The 17,500-nt window shown below is 45.3% G+C and overlaps 1 protein-coding gene across 6 annotated transcripts in view; it reads right to left on the bottom strand.

Moving 5' to 3' along the window:
- Positions 1 to 17,500, bottom strand: part of tenm3 (teneurin transmembrane protein 3) — a 182,399-nt gene that overhangs the window by 105,068 nt on the left and 59,831 nt on the right. For 5 of the 6 annotated variants that reach the window (XM_060046773.1, XM_060046774.1, XM_060046775.1 and 2 more), the window contains one exon: positions 702 to 969. In XM_060046773.1, coding sequence (XP_059902756.1) covers positions 702 to 969 — 268 coding nt within the window. Of the gene's footprint in view, positions 1 to 701; positions 970 to 10,588; positions 10,763 to 17,500 lie in introns of all 6 variants that reach the window. The other variant, XM_060046777.1, reaches the window with a different exon arrangement.

Genomic DNA, 17,500 nt, shown 5'->3' with positions numbered 1-17,500 from the left:
AAACAATGGTAACCTGTAGATATGTGACACCAGGCTCTGTACATGAACCTCCGTTCCTCTCTGCTCACACAGCCCGACCCGCCATACATCTAGCTCAGGATAGAAACCTGGCAGCGTTCCTTACAGAGCAGGCTTAGAGATCAGCACACGTGTGAAAGTGAGTCACTACATCTAAATCACCAGTGCCATAAAACCAAGCGCCGAATGTCTACTCATTGTGCGCGCAACAAAGGAAATGCTCCTCATTTTGAGCCCCTCTAAATAAATGCTTTTAATGTGTATTTTTTGTAACTATCTAATAAGATAATATATTTTGATTTAACATTGCAACTAACACTCTAACATGATGTGAAAGCTGCCGTAGGAAACTAATCCTTGTCTACTATTTGGGAGTCAAATGAGAAGTTCTGTTTTGAGTTACTGCGTCTGCCCCTGGTATTAGACAACTTAGATTTAGAATCTTTTTTTTTGCTTTGAAACTTCTCATTGGCCGAGAAACATAGGGAGGGAGGTCGCACAGAGGGAGGGGACTTTCATTGGGTGTTTTGTACATCTTCTTCTCTCCCGCTCCATCTCTATACAACTCTTGAATCTTACCTACAGCAGCTTACAGTAAAGCATTGCCGATGTTTAAGGAACTACCAAAGACCAAACAAACTTCAAACAGCAGGTTCAGAGGGCACAAGCGGGTCAAACAGTACCTTGTTTCCAGAGGCACATTGCTACCAAGCACCCAGCTGTCTTGCAGCGGGACGCTCTCGGGGGGCGTGGTCTGCAGCTCGGCTGGTGATTGGCCGGCCGTGGGGGCCGGGCTTCCAGTGGGAGGGGCTAGGTGCCGTGAGGAGTTGAGGGTGTGGCCAGCGTGGTGTGCGGTGCTCAGGGAGTGGTTGAGGGCCGTCACCGAAGGCTGCTGGCGGTGAGGGGGCGGGACCGGAGGCAGCATTGAGCCATGGTGATTGGACGGTTGATCTGTAGATGAAAAGAGGAAAGGTGTTTGATTAGGTGGTGTTGATTATCAGGTTAAGCACCAGAATTGAGAGTTCTTTAAAGTTCCCGCCCATTTAAAGGTAAGTGTAACTGCGTGTCTCCAAAATGCTGGGTTGTTTCAGTGTTGTGAATCACTGTCTGCCCGGTCACACAGGCTGAGAGTGTCAGATTGCTAACGACCCTAATCACTTTGGAACACGATCCGCTTCATCTCATCTTGTTGACACTTGAGTTCTACATTGTGTCGTTTAACACAGCTAAACAACACAGATCATAATCCCACCGAGCCAAGAGCCATGCAGACAGGACGACATAACATACTGAAGGGAAGTGCAGAAGTACATCTCATGAGTGAGGTGAGTGAACACACACGCGCACACACTCTGTAAAACCCCAGAGTTTCAGCTTTCTAACATGAAGGCTCAGTCAGGCAAATCCCATGGACCTCGTCCCTCCTTCACACACACACACACACACACACACGCGCACACACACAAACACATACACACACATGCACACACGCTCACACACATAAAAACACACACTCTCACGCACACACACATACACACACGTGTACACACACACACACACACACACACACACACACACACACACACACACACACACACACACACACACACACACACACACACACACACACACACACACACACACACAGTTGCACACAAGCCTTGCAGAGTACTTGTCAAGCCAAGTGTGCAGCGTGGAGGGAGTGAGACAGTAGGAAGTAAGTAAGTATTACAGGCTGGGCATACGGACCGGAGAGGCAATGTACTGCATCAATGGCCAGATCTCTGAGGAGCAATAGATCAGGTGCAGGAGGCAAAGGAACTGCAAATGAAATGCAATGAAAGGAAATACAGGTAAGGGTACGAGACGAGACAGAAGAGAGGAGATGGAGAGGTGAATCTCGGAAGAGACAGAGTGACAGGCAGAAACAATGAACAAGGCTGAGATATAAGGGGGCCACACAGGTGACAGCCACACAGGGGAGGCGGAGAGGAGCTGAGGAGGAGACGGGAGGAAAAGGCTAGGACAGGATGTGGTCCTCAGGGTGGCTTGGGCAAACTCTCCTATTAGAAGAGTTTAGTGTGGGATTTGACAGCCAAAGCAGCCAGAGTTGGCCACGCAGCTTGGGCTGGAAACTTGAGACTTTAAAAGACAATCTCTATCCATCACACACAAAGATAAACACACACATACACACAGAATACACGAGTATAAGTTAACTCCAAGAAATGTATAGGAACTCCAGCAAGCCTTCCAGTCCATGTTCAGTCTCACTGATGTGTATGCTATGGTACCATTATCAGATGTTCAGCACAAGAACCAGTCCAAATCCAGACGGAAAATAAAGAGGAGAGAGAGAGAGAGAGAGAGAGAGAGAGAGAGAGAGAGAGAGAGAGAGAGAGAGAGAGAGAGAGAGATAAACAGACACAGAGAGAGAACTATACCGATATAAATATACAGATATTTATATATTTATATAAATGTTTGGCACAATGTATTAATACTGTGTATTTATTCTATCCTCAGGTAATTTCTAATGTGCAGGGTAATTTTTTCAATATCATTAAATAACAATTCAAGCAAATACCTCCTGGGATATTAATTTTATATTTGCTATCCGTAGACATGCATATTGCCAATTGATTGCATAGACCTAATCTTTGGAATATGGGAATTGCATGTCTATGGATTGCACATATAAAATGAATTTCCATCCATCCCTTCCCGGAAGGTATTTGCTTGAATTGTTATTTAATGACATTGAAATAATGACACTGACAATGCACGTTAAGAATGACCCTGTGGAGAGAACAGTATTAAGCTCTGTGCCTAATGGGTTCTGGCCCATGCAAAGGTACAGTATCTAATTGATTGTAATGCATAACATTAGCAACAATATTATCTCATTGTACATTTTGTTGCACTTCCACTTCCAGAGAAAAATGTAAAATAGAATATGAGGCCAAGTCATTGGTGACCTTACGGCTGGGGGATGGGACATTGACTGTCTAATGCACTGTGCGTTGGCGCACATATCTAGGGTAATGCAGTGACTAAAGACGCTTTAAAAGGCCTGGTGCTACGTCGCAGCCCAGACAGTTGCTCCTAATTGGCCACTTTCCTCCATACCACCAGCGGATGAATGTTGTTTATACAAAACCGTACAGTCAATTATTAAGGACGGCGGGATAGCATCCATATACCTTTACGCTCATAGAAAATAATGTCAGAATGTATAATTATGCAAATGCAGAATGCCCCTGAGCTGACAGGAACCCGCCCCCCCGACCACGGACCCACTATCCACTAACATCCTGAGCGGCCCAACACTGACCACATGTGACAACCTGCACTCCGAGAGCAGAGCAGCCCGTCGTTAATACTGAATAAAGAAACATTACACGTTATAACCAGTACCAGAATTAATCAAGTTATTAACATGATTGCATGGATAATATATTCAAGGGTTCTCATACAGCGTTCAGTTAGACAATATAGAATTAAAACCAGCAGAATAAATGGGGGAGGTGAGGAGGTGGTGCAGGAGAGAGAGAGGGAAGAGGAGGTGATGGAGAGAGAGAGGGGAGAGGAGGTGCAGGAGAGAGAGGGGGAAGAGGAGGTGCAGGAGAGAGAGAGGGAAGAGGAGGTGCTGGAGAGAGAGAGGGAAGAGGAGGTGCTGGAGAGAGAGAGGGAAGAGGAGGTGCTGGAGAGAGAGAGGGAAGAGGAGGATGCGAGGAGGGAGTCTTCTTTAAGGACAAAAAACCGAGGTGAGAAACAGGACCCGGGCAAATCTATAATGACGGAGACTAGATTAGAAAAGAGAGGGGGTGAGAAAGAGAGATAGACAGGGTGTGACAGAGAGAGAGTCAGAGAGAGAGAGACAGGTAGAGAGAAAAAGGGATTGAGATAGATAGAGAGAGACTGAGATAAAGAGAGAGATATCAAGAGAGGTCGAGAGAGACAGAGAAAGAGACAAAGGGAGAGAGAGAGAAATAGAGCGAGCGAGCGAGCGAGCGCGCGAGAGAGAGAGAGAGAGATAGAGAGAGAGAGAGAGAGAGAGAGAGAGAGAGAGAGAGAGAGAGAGAGAGAGAGAGAGAGAGAGAGAGAGAGAGAGAGAGTGGGAGGGAGGGAGGAGATAATGCAAGGGAAAGAAAAAGGAGAAAAATAAAAATGGGGAAGGAAGGAGCGGAGACAATTTGAGATGTGTGGTTTTCGGAGCGTGAAAAGTCATTCCGTGTCCATAAAAATCTTTCCGATATGGGGAGGGCAGCAAGGTCAGCATCTATCCCGGGCTGAAGGAGGCTTTTCTAGGGCACTTCTGCAGGCCATTCTGCATTGGCTTAACCACCACCCATCAGGGAGGGAGGGAGCAGGAGGCGGAGGGAGAGGGAAGGAAGGGAGACACATTGGCAGGCTGGGGGAGAGCTGCACCGACCGACCACAAACACCAGCACCAAGATTAAGTACATAATTGCAGGTTGTGTCTGTTTTGATAGTTGGGGTGTACTGACAAGATGAACAAAGGAGCTATCTGTCAGCCCATTCTGTTTGTCATGAAGGACAAAGAGTTGTAGATTAAATAACGCTCAACAGAGAGACATGGCATCTATGAAGACACACTCGGTTTCAACATGTTGAGCTGATTGCCTCACACTCCACAAATGTGTACGCGTACAGTGCCATAACTTTCCGCGTGCCATCAATCGAACCATATTTACAAATGGTAATATTACACTGTTTAGTATTCAGTAATACTGCAGGATGCAGCCTTCTTACAAATAGAAAAAAAAAAACATACTGACAGTGAACGTAGGAGAGAAGGAAAACAATGACAAGATGGAGAATCAGAGAGGGAAGGAGAAAAAGTATTTTCCTTCTGGTACATTTGACCAAGGGGAACCCCTGCCATTAACCATGTTGGGCTAGAGACGTGAGCCTCCCAGATCTACCTTAATACCGACCATGAGAGCAAGGCCCACCCTGGCCTACCAGACTCATCCAGAAGCCTAGCACCGGCCCACAACACTCATTTAACAATTAAAATGACGTACACAAAGTGGGCCAAATATAAATATTAAATTGAATCTTGTGTTACCTTTTGAAGTTCAAATACAACCGTATTCTGTTCTATTTTGATCGACCAGATAAAATCCTATTAACTAGGAAGGAAGGCACTCGGGTGGCCAGGCTCTTCCCTCGCCACGCTCCTGCACCTGATCGGCGCAGGATCTGCACCTGAGCTGATGCTGATCTGCACCTGATCTGAACCTGATCTGCACCTGATCTGAACCTGATCTGCACCTGATCTGCATCTGATCTGCAACGGATTTGCAGCTGATCTGAACCTGATCTGATCCTGCTCTGCAACTGACTAGGCCCTGATCTGAACCTTTTTTTAACATGTCATGTACATTTAGAAAGGCATATCAAATACATTGCAGTCTCACATCCGTATATTTTCATTAAAACATTTACGATTTTTAACTGGCATGCTAATTTTCGTTTGGAAAATGTCCTGAAAATGTGTGTGGTGGAATGTGTGCTGTAACGTGTCCCTTTTGCATTCCACTTCTAGTTCACATCTTCACCCCACTCTCTCCCTATCACAGTAACTGTTATTGGAGTTCCTGTACTGTAAAATTGGTGCTTTCATGGCCACTGCACCTGACAATACAAATGAACTGAAGAGAAACAGAGAGAGAGAGTGACAGAGAGAGAGAGCGAACGGGAAAGAGAGAGAGAGAGAGGAGGGGTGAGTGGGATAGAGCGGTTAAGTAGAGGGGTAGTCAACAGACATATATGACGGAACAGAATGTAGTAGACAGGGAAGAGGAAGGAGCACACGAACTGAGAGAGATAGGAGAAGCACAAAGGAAGATACAGTGTGGAAGACTAGGGGAACGAAGGGTTAACGAGGCTCACTGTGAAGGGAAAAGCCATACTTCATATTATGACTACTTTGATTAAAAAAAGAGATACAGTGGGCTCTACAGAGGGATGGGTGTCATGTCTACGTGCAGTCCACATTTAGTTTTCCATCGTTTTCCAAACCCACATGTGTAGGTTTTGGCTCGCTCAAAAAACCCTAAATTGTGTGTGTGTGTGTGTGTACGTGTGTGTGTGTGTGGGGTGTGGTGGGTGTGCGTGTGGCTGTGCATGTTTGTGTGTGTGTGTGTGTGTGTGTAAGTGTGTGTGTAAGTGTGTGTGTGTGTGTGGGTGGGGTGGTGGGTGTGGCTGTGCATGTTTGTGCGTGTGTGTGTGCATGTGTATGTGTAAGTGTGTGTGTGTGTGTGTATGGGGGGGGTGGTTGAGGCTGTGCTTTTTTTTTGCGTGTGTGTGTGTGCACGTGTGTGTGGACATGTGTGTGTGCGTGTGTGGGTTTGCATGTGTTTTTGTGCAAGTGTGTGTTTCTGTGTGTGTGCATGTGTGTGTGGGTGTTTGTGTGCATGTGTGTGTCTGTGTGTGTCTGTGTGTGTGTGTCTGTACGTGTGTGTGTGTGTGTGCATGTGTGTGTGTGTGTGTGTGTGTCTATGTGTGTGTGTGTTTGGGTGTGTTTCTGTGTGTGTGTGTGTGTGTGTGTGTGTGTGTGTGTGTGTGTGTGTGTGTGTGTGTGTGTGTGTGTGTGTGTGTGTGTGTGTGTGTGAGTGTGCGTGTGAGTGCGTGCGTTTGTAACCCAGTTATGGACCGGTCTCCCATTCAGACCTGTGCATCCCACTGTTGTCCGTGCTGGGAGTCAGGTATAGGTTCAGTGTATGATTCATAAGAGCAACAGCTGCTCATTACTCACTATTTGGATGTTTCTTCTCATTTCTGCTTTTAGTTCAACCCACAACACAGACTTTATGAAACAGGTATCCGATCTTTGACGTCTGTTTGTAGTTGTTTGGTTTATTAGAATAGGTAGACTAAGAGCAAAACTTTGTTTGCCGCCTGTGTTGTTTTCTGAAAGGGGTACACTTGTAGATCCCTAATGGAAAGTGTTTATTTTTAATTAAACAAGATGCACAACATGTTACTTCCATGAGAGTGACTAGTTGAGGTAGATTTAAGTAAAACTTTTTCTAATCAATGGTACCTTACCAGCGCCTGAGGGTTTCTGGACAGTACCAGCTGAAGTTTCCATTCATATTTGCAATCATAACTGTCCATCAACCTCTGTGTGAAGACAATGCTGGAGAAACGACACAAGCAATAACTACAAATAAAGACACCAGGGGAGCTTAATTTCCTCCTGCCACCGTTCCTTAGAGGCGTATTCCTCCCCTCCCCATCCGCACCAAAACAAATAGACACCCTATTCTCTGACTCTCACGTCATAAACACGGGGCTCTACTCCAGTGTGTCTGCGTCTGCACGTTGAAGACAGACAGAGACATATGCACCGCATTAATCGTCCTAATAATGTGGCTACTGATGTATGTAGAAATAAAACCTCCAAATTGTGCAAATACCTCTACCATCACATTACAGGTACACGAAGATCCATAAACCAGCCACCCTATCCCAAACACAACGAACGCTATAGAAAATGATCCATTAATCAAACCAACGTTGGCTTCCCCCTGGAGCTTGTGTGTGTGTGTGTGTGTGTGTGTGTGTGTGTGTGTGTGTGTGTGTGTGTGTGTGTGTGTGTGTGTGTGTGTGTGTGTGTGTGTGTGTGTGTGTGTATGTGTGTGTGTGTGTGTGTGTGTGTGTGTGTGTGTGTGTGTGTGTGTGTGTGTGTGTGTGTGTGTGTGTGTATGTGTGTGTGTGTGTGTGCCACACGCATGCCCCTCACACACTCAGGAGCAGTGACAGCAGCAGAATCAGAAGCGAGTTGAGGAAGTCTCGGAATCAGTTTCTGTTTTGTATTTAATTTGAATTACAATTGCATCAATCAGATCAAAAACAAACTTTTAACAGGTTTGACGAATGATGTCGTCATTGGTGCAATCTCCCTGGACTAGAACCAACCAGGAGAGGTCCTCCCAAAAGGGATGTGAGTTCTATGTTAGAATACAGGTTCTACCCACTGGTACACTAACTATGGAGGCGTCATGCCTTGCAGCTACCCCAGCTCCATTCCCACTTCCCTCTCAGTTGTCATTGTCCTTTTCATTACGGCCCAAAAAGAAAAAAATCTATATTTGTTCTTGGCTCTTCACACTATGATTGGCCCATGGTGAGTATCCAGCTCTCAAGCAATGCTCAGAAATTGCCCCCTACGGGCTGAGCCTCTCAGGACATCCACCTGCACATTAACAATCCCATCTAACCCATTAGGACAACCAAATTGTCAACTGTCATGTAAACACCATAGCGGATCATGTATGCGATAAGGAGAGATTGCTTCATGAGAGGTTCATGTCAAGTGAAACCAGCTGAAGTAGAGATATTCAACCTCGGTTGGAAACTCTGATGGCATTCATGTAAGCAGGCAGTAATCATTATGTAAATGCCTTAATCAGAGTACGACCTTAATCTGATTATGCAGTCTCAATCGAACAAAGGTAAATGTTAATGTAATGACTGGGTGCATAGGTAACGTTGTATAGTCCCCATGAATTTGCGCCAAGTGTGTGTGTGTGTGCGTGTGCATGTGTGTGTGTGTTTGCGTGATGTGTGTGCATGTGTGTGTGCTAGTGCAAATCAACCTGCCTGAAGTTCATTAGTAGAATCAATGATTGACTATTTTCCTCTCCACTCTTTCTCCAAAATCACAATTTGCTCTCCCCTCTCTCCTCCCCCCCTCTCTCCTCCCCCCCCTCTCTCCTCCCCCCCTCTCTCCTCCCCCCCCTCTCTCCTCCCCCCTCTCTTCTCCCGCCCCATCTCCCCTTTAGATGTGCCCTTGATCGAACACTCGCTGCTGCGACTCCTCCTCTACATCTTCTTTCCTCCATCTATAACATATCGATTAGTTCTGGTGTTAAGGACAGTTTTGTCTCTCTTTCTTTCTTGTTTCCTTCTCTCTCTTACTCTGTGTCCTCCATTGATCTGGTTCTACTAGTGAGAAGAATCCTCTCTGACTCTCTCTTTCTCTCTCTCTCTCTCTCTCTCTCTCTCTCTCTCTCTCTCTCTCTCTCTCTCTCTCTCTCTCTACCTTTCTCTTCCTCTACCTCTCTCTCTTTGACGTTCCCCCTCTCTCTATCTACCTCTCTCTCTCTAGCCACATTGATTAGGTCTGGTGTTGAGCAGAATTGCCTACTTAGACTCAAAGTAAAAAGCCTCTAAGTGTTTTTCATGTTTTCTCTCCTTCTGCTGGCTCGGCTCCAGTGTCTCTCTCTCGCCTCCCCCTCTCCCCGATCCTTTGGCTTGCAGTGAGCGAGCGCCTGTCGATGGGACTGGCGTCGCTGCTGTCTCTTTGCAGAGATGCATCCTGACTCTTTGTGTTTGCTCGGTGATGGCTGTGGCGTCGTCAGGGCTCCTCAGCCCGCGGTGAGCTTCCTCCTCTATCTTTGCAGCAGGTTTGCGCTCGGGGAGAGGAGGCATTGATTGTCTTGTGAGGAGTATCTCATTTGTTCAAGAGACAAGAAGGGTATTAATTAGCCAATGTTGAATACTATTATGTTACGATATATAGTTATTTTCATTTTAATAATAATAATAATACATTTAATTTAGAAACTATATTAAACCTTAAGTTACGGTAACCTTTCACACAGATAGCCGTAAAGAAGGAATGACATATTGAGAGGAGTACAGAAGGGCAATCTATAGAAAGCAGACCATTATTTTGTGTTTTTATGAATGCCAGCTCCCTCAATAGCCGGTGAATGCGCTGAGTCTATTGTTTTGACCCTGTTCATCCAAAAAGAACCCTCCGAAACTCAAACCGAACATGCCTCTCCAAAACAGATCTGAAAAAACAAGAGTCAGCTCAAGACATCCTTGGCTGATTCAAAACCAACAATAAGTGTTAAATTGATGCATTCCCTTGCAAAAAAAACTTCGGAAAAATACAAATAACATGAATAAATCATGACGTGAAAGTCCGGACTTGGCCTTTAAATGCAGCCGGAGCTATCTCCTACTCAGATAAATCGAACAGCACTTTTGTTACGTTGCCTCTCAATGAATAAATAAAAACATGACATTAGAGCTTAACATCTATTTTTCATTGGATCGGAAATTAATATACCGAGATATTGTTAGCCGAGGAGAACTGCTTGCATCAATATACAGCCCAGATGGAATGACACCTTTAAGAATCAAGCTCTGGGATGAAGGGAAAGCCAGCGGTTTCTCCGAAACACTGACAGGGGGGTGAGCAGTGTTCAACGCACATTATTAAACCTCCATAGGTACTCGATGGATCAAAAGATCAAAAGACACACAGACATCTCTCTATCTGTGTTTCTGCCTCTCCATTCTACATCCTATTCCTCTCAAGGAACAGCTGTTGCTGATTAGTCCAGAGAATGGATGAAGACAGAATACTAGCCATCTTTCAAGTGGAAATGGGAAATAATAAGTGAGGTATGTCCAATGACAACGTAGGCTGTGCACCTCCCCCCAGCCCCTCAGAGTTCCTGTGCCGACTCAGAAGGCGAGCTTCCCATGATGCACCTATGAGTAATAAGAACTTATTTACCATGAGTTACATGCAAGTACAACCGAGCTGCATAGTCCAACTCATCCACCTCCTCCTCCTCCTCCTCCTCTTCGTCAGAGTCCAGAGGCAATGGGTTGTCGTTGGGATGGCTTGATGGGGTCTGGGATTGGTCAATGATGGATGATGGGCAGGGGGGGGAGGGCATGGGAGAACCTATCGGAGAACAGATCCAAAAGGTAAAGAAAAATGAACTCAATGGAATAACAATGGAGGAATAAATCAAATCTAATACAAAGAAACAACTTAAAATGAGGAAGGTGGGATAATTTATTATGAGAGTGCATTGCTTTGTGATGAGGAGTAGCAAAATTATTTCCAGGATATTGGCCTTATTTAATATTGATTGGAAGATCCTCTGCCGATTTGGTGTTGGAACATTGTCCTACCCTGATACCTCTACCAGCGGTGAGCTAAAAGCACGGGCCACCATGCTAAGGATGTTTGCACTCACGGTGTTGGAGAGGCTTGCAAAGTGTCCACCGCAAGCACAGCGTATTTAATGAAAACATATTGGCCTGGGAACGGAACGAAGCGAAACGGAGGAATCAGCTCTGATACAACGCCGTGCTAATCACAATGTTTGCTGCGACTGCAGGAGGAAACACCAATAAAGGGTGGAGAGAGATGGGGTTGTAGGAGAGGCATGATTTACTGGAACAAACACATTTCCTCATCCATTCAAATGTCTCCACAAGTATTTACTCTGTGTGCAGACATGCAGATGTTTTCTATATCAGGAGATTTGTTCATTCTTCTTTACATTCATATATATATATATATGTATGTACATATTTGTATTTACCACAGCTGCCCTGTGTGCTCTTTAAAAAGCGTAGAACATTTACAACATGCTTAAAACAGCGCTTCTCTCTAGTGTAGGGATTCATGTATTGAGAGATGGTTGTAAAACAAGAGTTTTCAACAGAATGCCAATTACTGAAGTAGTGAATAAAAGAGAATACCAGAACTAATGAGTTAAAATTAGCTCGGAAAGCCGCTGGGAACACAACTCGATAACCTTCCTTTGGTTGAACAGATAATTGACATTCAAGCAGGCAGAAATCATGGCAGCAGGAGAAAAGAATCAATAACGTGACTAGTTGCTTCTATGGTAATAATTCTATGTAATCATTTCAATTGAATGCACATTTATGTTGTCTTGTCTAGAAGGTTTATTTTCTCACTTGGATAGATTGTTGTTTATTGTTTATGTATTCGCAATCGGCCGGTATTTGTCCCATTCATGGCGATATTGCACACTGAATTGGATTGAAAGTGTGCAAGAGAAAGATATTTCAGGCTACCGCTCGGAGCTTTATCAGAATTAATAACAGAATTTATGAGACAAACCCTCCTTTAATATTGTCCTTTCTTTGTTACAAACAAAACTAACCTAATCGGCTTAAGGGAATTGTTTTCCTGCTGTTTATTTTCTTATTTGTTCTGTTGTTGAAGACAACCACCTCAGATATCTCCGCTGCTCTAACAACCAGCAGCAGGAGTGAGCAGAATCGATTCCAAAATACTTGCTTCTTTTTTTGGGAGCGCATTGAAAACTCCCGTTGAACACAGCGCCGGGCTCGGGTTTGAGACGGAGCAGAACAGCAGATAATGAGCGTGCGGGCGGGACAGAGCGATGGAGATTGATTGAGCGCCGGAGAGAAATGGAGACAGATTCCCACCAGGTGGATGCAAATCATTAGTGTTTCTTTTTACACACGCACTGCGTGGACGTTTATTAGTATGGTTGCGGTGCTTGTGAGCGAGTGTGTTTGTACGTGGGCACGTGTGCACGTGCGGCGGTGTGCTAAATAGGTCAGGCCCGGAGAAGGACAAGTGTCCACAGGCCTGAGCAGCTGGCTGCTTGGCTCCGGTGGGACGGTGGATTAAGACATGACGGCCTCAGCCGGCTTTGTTTTAGCTCTGGGCTATGCTTACTATTTCTGAGCTTGGATCAATATTGCCGCCCCTGCCTTGGACCTCCCGTCAACAGAACACACACACAAAAATAGTTTGTAGTAAAGGCGGAACCGCGGGGCCTGATCATTACACCTGAGGGACAGCGGGTCAGTTCACACACTTTCACCTTCTGGAACAACACTGTCATCCCCACACCAAACGGTTTGGAGGATTAATGTGCATGCATTGTGAGAGGGTGAGGGAGGGCACAGGTGAGTGAGTGTGTGTATTTGAGTGAGAGAGTGTGTAAGTGTGTATGAGTGAGTGAGTGAGTGAGTGAGTGAGTGAGTGAGTGAGTGAGTGAGTGAGTGAGTGAGTGGGTGAGTGAGTGAGTGAGTGAGTGAGTGGGTGAGTGAGGGAGTGTTTGGGTGAGTGAGTGAATGAGTGAGTGAGTGAGTGAGTGAGTGAGTGGGTAAGTGAAGCTATCACAATGCACAGCTCTTTTAATCATCTCATCTGTAAGATCATTAGCGGCGTTGAGTCTGCTCTGCAAAAATAATTGCCTTGTTCACGACAAATGGGAAAGGTCCCAGTAGAGTCAAAAGACAATATCAAACCTAAATCCACACAATGTAGGGCTGTTTGAAAGTACCACCAGCAGTATTCTTCCTTGGGTGAGTAAGCAAATAAATACAATCTGTTTATTTTGAGGCCAAACAGAAGTCGGTACCTTGTCAAAATGGCGCCCCGCAATGTTTGGCAATGATTGATTTTCAGTGTCAAGCACGACGGAATTATACAGAATTGCTTTTTTAACAACGTGACCTTGCCATGCATGATGACACATGCATGTGTATGGGTGTCTGCATCCAACACCTGGACTCCCCACCACCTCATTCTTCATCCTTGCTTGGTAAAGCAGACAGACACAGTAAACACCCACGGTCACACACACACACACACACACGCACATATCCACAAACACACACACACACACACACACACACAAACACACGCAGACACACACAAACTAAGACACACCTGTTTGCTCTGTTGTTCTGACATCATTTAAGTTTTACTACTTCAGTGGTTCGTCCATCTCTTTGTCGATAGCCTTCCCTTCTACATGCCACGCTTGGCCCCCCTGCTGGCTCGTCCAGGACAGCTGAAGGCCTTCAGGAGAGCAGCGGGCGACACGGCTCCCCGAGCTGTTGTCTCACCCTTCTATGTGGATTATGAATGCAAATGGGAGAAGTGAAGTGCTGTCTGACGGAGCGACAAAGTGTGCTTGATCTGAAGAGTCTGTGGAGAAAGACTCGGGTTCCTCAGACACTTGCGTCTTGTCGATTCTTATCTCATATTTAATTTCAAGATGTATGTGTAAACATCGGAAAGAAATCTACAGTGCGGATTAATAATATATATCAACCAAGCAAAACCACTAATGTACAGGAATTACATCCAAACATATTAGCACATGCAGGAGTTACATGTCAAGCGGGTGTCTTAGTTTAGGGTTTTTGATAGGCATTTATTATTAATATTATATTTAATATCCATTTTGCATTGCAAAACATTGCATCGAATATAAATATGAATTATGTTGCAAGCCCCAACCCTTCAAAGCCCCGGTCTGGGGAGGTTCTCACGTTGCCTGACAGCCCAGTACTCCTTAAGATACCTTTAATACTTCAATTACATTTTAATTCTTGCACGGCCATTGTCCCCTCTCTTGCGCATGATGAACCATGCACTGTGATGGCCTCGGAGTGCAAAGAACAGGGCAGGGTGAGATTGGAAAAGAAAAAACAATCGAGGACAGAACTCTTGAGAATGATAAAAACAACATTCTTGACGTCTCGAGTTCTGCGTCGGATCGGCAGACTTTGTTGGATCTGCCTGACGCTCTCTAACAGCTGTGGGGAGGCTGTTTGGTAATTGTTATCAATGGGAAGCAAGCGTTCTGCTGGCTGCTGTGGCGTTGCTGAGCGCCACGCGTTCCCTGCCGGCCGGGGGCGGCCCGGGTTTGGCGGCGGGCCCTGGATGGCCCGGGCTGAAAGAATCTCGAGCCGAGAAAAAAACGTCCAGCAACATTGGAGGTTTATGGGTAGATATTCTATGCATACATATGGTTGCTGTTCAGCAGTGTTCACACAGTGTGTTGCTCTGATTATTTCTAGGCTTCAACAAAAAGGCAGTGAAGTTTGCCTCGCTTTTTACAGACCGCAACAGTTTTCAGCTTTCTGTAACCGGCCCCTACTGGTTCAGCGTAACATGAGGGGGTTTCTTATTCCTCGTTTTCCTTTTAAGTCTTAGTCTGACCCCTCGCACAACGCAATTATTATTCAATGCAATGCGACACAGATACTCAACAACTATCTGCAATCCTAGCAGAACGCTGCTGCTCTTGTAGAACTGTTAGGCGGATGTATAACGATAACGCCAAGGTGCAGCTCAGGAAAGGTGTTTCACATGATGATGCCACACCCGGGCATTCATTACTGTGGCCTTGCGCGTATGATGGGAACAGCGGCGTTCCCGTTGGAATAGAAGTCCTATAGCGGGCCATGCCTCACCCCTTCTTTCCACCGCCCGCTCCTAACATCATCTCCTCAGGGGGAGCCCCCGCAAAAGCAGAGAGACGGAGCCGCAGGAAGGAAACCTGCCTGTTTACACAGCAGCTCTCTCATTAGACAGGTCCTCTGGAGGATTGTGTCGCCCCATGGCCTCTCCGATTGTTTGCATAATAAGCAATGCTAAAGTTTCTCAGTGGTATCGTCACGGCTGTGTGTTGTGATGATGATACTGTTGCCAGACTGTGTCACTCCTCCTTTAGGGTAAGTGTCAGTGTTTAACTTGTGATTTGTACTCCATCCCAGGAAATTCATTTGTTTGAGCCAATATTGACTCTTCCCCAAGCCAATGTTTTTTTTTGCATTACAGAACACATTTAAAAGAAATCCAAACACGGCATTTCAGCTTGCAAAATCAAGATCACAACAAGTATAAATAAATACAGCCTTTGCGATATTACTACTCTGAGCATACACATTGTGGTATCAATAGAAATGTAATATATTATGCTGCTGGAAACATCAGAATCATTGAACAATGATTTTAGGGGGGTGGGGGTGTAGGGGGGTTTTGGGAAAAGGCTGCACCAGCATGCATTCCTCTGCAATCACTTTAAATATGCATCGACTATTCTGGACAAAGACTCTTTACTTTTTGTATCATAGTTAGTATCATAAGCCCGTTCCACTTCTCTGTGGGCCTGGGAGTGTGCTGACTCGGGGTGATTGTTGGTTTCATAACTCCTGGGTCAATGTGCTGGAAGGACGGCCGCGCGGACTCTGGTCAAGTGGAAGAACGGGACGTGATCACTTAACAAACACAAATCAAGGTATGTTGGTATGCAGGGTGCATACTTATAGTGTCCGTGTGTTTCAGTGTATCTGAATGCAGGTGCCACATTACGTGGTTTGTGTGTGTGTGCATTGACGTGAAGTCTAGTACGTACACGGTTGACCTGCTTTGAAATTTAATGAATAGATACAAGAAAAGAGCAATTCCTGCTACACAATACTGTCTGGTGCAGAAAGTTACAATGACAAACAAGGTCACACACACACACACACACACGCACACACACACACACACACCCACACATGAATGCCCAGTCACACATACCCACACACACACACCCACACATGCACACAAACACACATGCCCATACAAATGCACACATCCACACATGTACGCGCAAACACACACAAACACAATCATACACACCCACACATGCACGCACACACACACACACACACACACACACACACACACACACACACACACATACTTGCAAGCACAAACACACACACACACACACACACACACTCTCTGTGACATATACTTTCATTTCGTATCTTGAGTGACTGCTCTGCTTTTGCCTTGAGGGTATCGGCGACCTCCAACATCCAGTGTTTGTGTCTTTATGCGCGTGGGCGTGTGTGTTGCGTGCGTGCGTGCGTGCGTGCGGGTGTGTGCACACGTGTGTCAGCTGCTGACCTCACAGAAACATCCCGGTTGCCGCTAGCAGTTCTGCTGTCAGAATCAGTAGGGAGGCCGGTTGAAAGGGACCTTCCACCAGCCACCCTGACCCTCATGGGAGCCCGCTATTGTCTACAGGCAATGCAAATGTAAAATATGGTCAGCATGTCTCACAAATACTTAAGTTATCACTTAAGTTATCCGCCAGGTCCAACCAGCGTGTGACCCTGTGACGGCTGTCCTCCTCCGCATGGGAGTGTCCTTAGCCAAACACACTGTGTAAACGCGGGGAGGAAAACCCAGAGAAAACGGATGGTCACAGCGCCAAGGGTTAAGATGCTGTTATTTCCCGTCTTTGGGTTGCTGGTTCGATTCCTGCCAAGCATGGGTCTAATTAGCGTTAGTGTGTGAATAATTCACTGGATGATTACGTAGTAAATCCACACACTTTGACGCGGAATTCGATTTATCATTAATGCAAAATAAACTGAAGACTAAAAGTAAATGTTAGCTACATGTAAAAAAGAATGTATATGTATATATTTATTTATATAATTGTTAATGCTCATGTCCTCTTGCTATACAGCACATCCATGGGAAATCACAGCATATATGTTTGTGTGATTAAAATAAATCCTCTGCGCTATATGACAGATGGTCACAACGCCAAACGCTAAGATACTGTAATTTCCCTTCTTTGGGTTGCAGGTTCGATTCATGCCGAGCATGAGTCTAATTAACGTTAGTGTGTGAATAATTCACTGGATGATTAAGTAGTAAATCCACACACATTGACTTGGAACTCGAGTGCAAAATAAACTGAAGACTATTTAAGTAAATGTTGGCGATATGTAAAAAAATATATATATAATACATTGATATATATAATTGTTAACGCTTCTGTCCTCTTGCCACACAGCACATGGGGAATCACAACATATATGT

Source organism: Gadus macrocephalus, chromosome 3 (assembly GCF_031168955.1).
Source record: "Gadus macrocephalus chromosome 3, ASM3116895v1".
NCBI lineage: Eukaryota > Metazoa > Chordata > Actinopteri > Gadiformes > Gadidae > Gadus > Gadus macrocephalus.
This window is presented reverse-complemented; position numbering and strand designations above follow the sequence as displayed.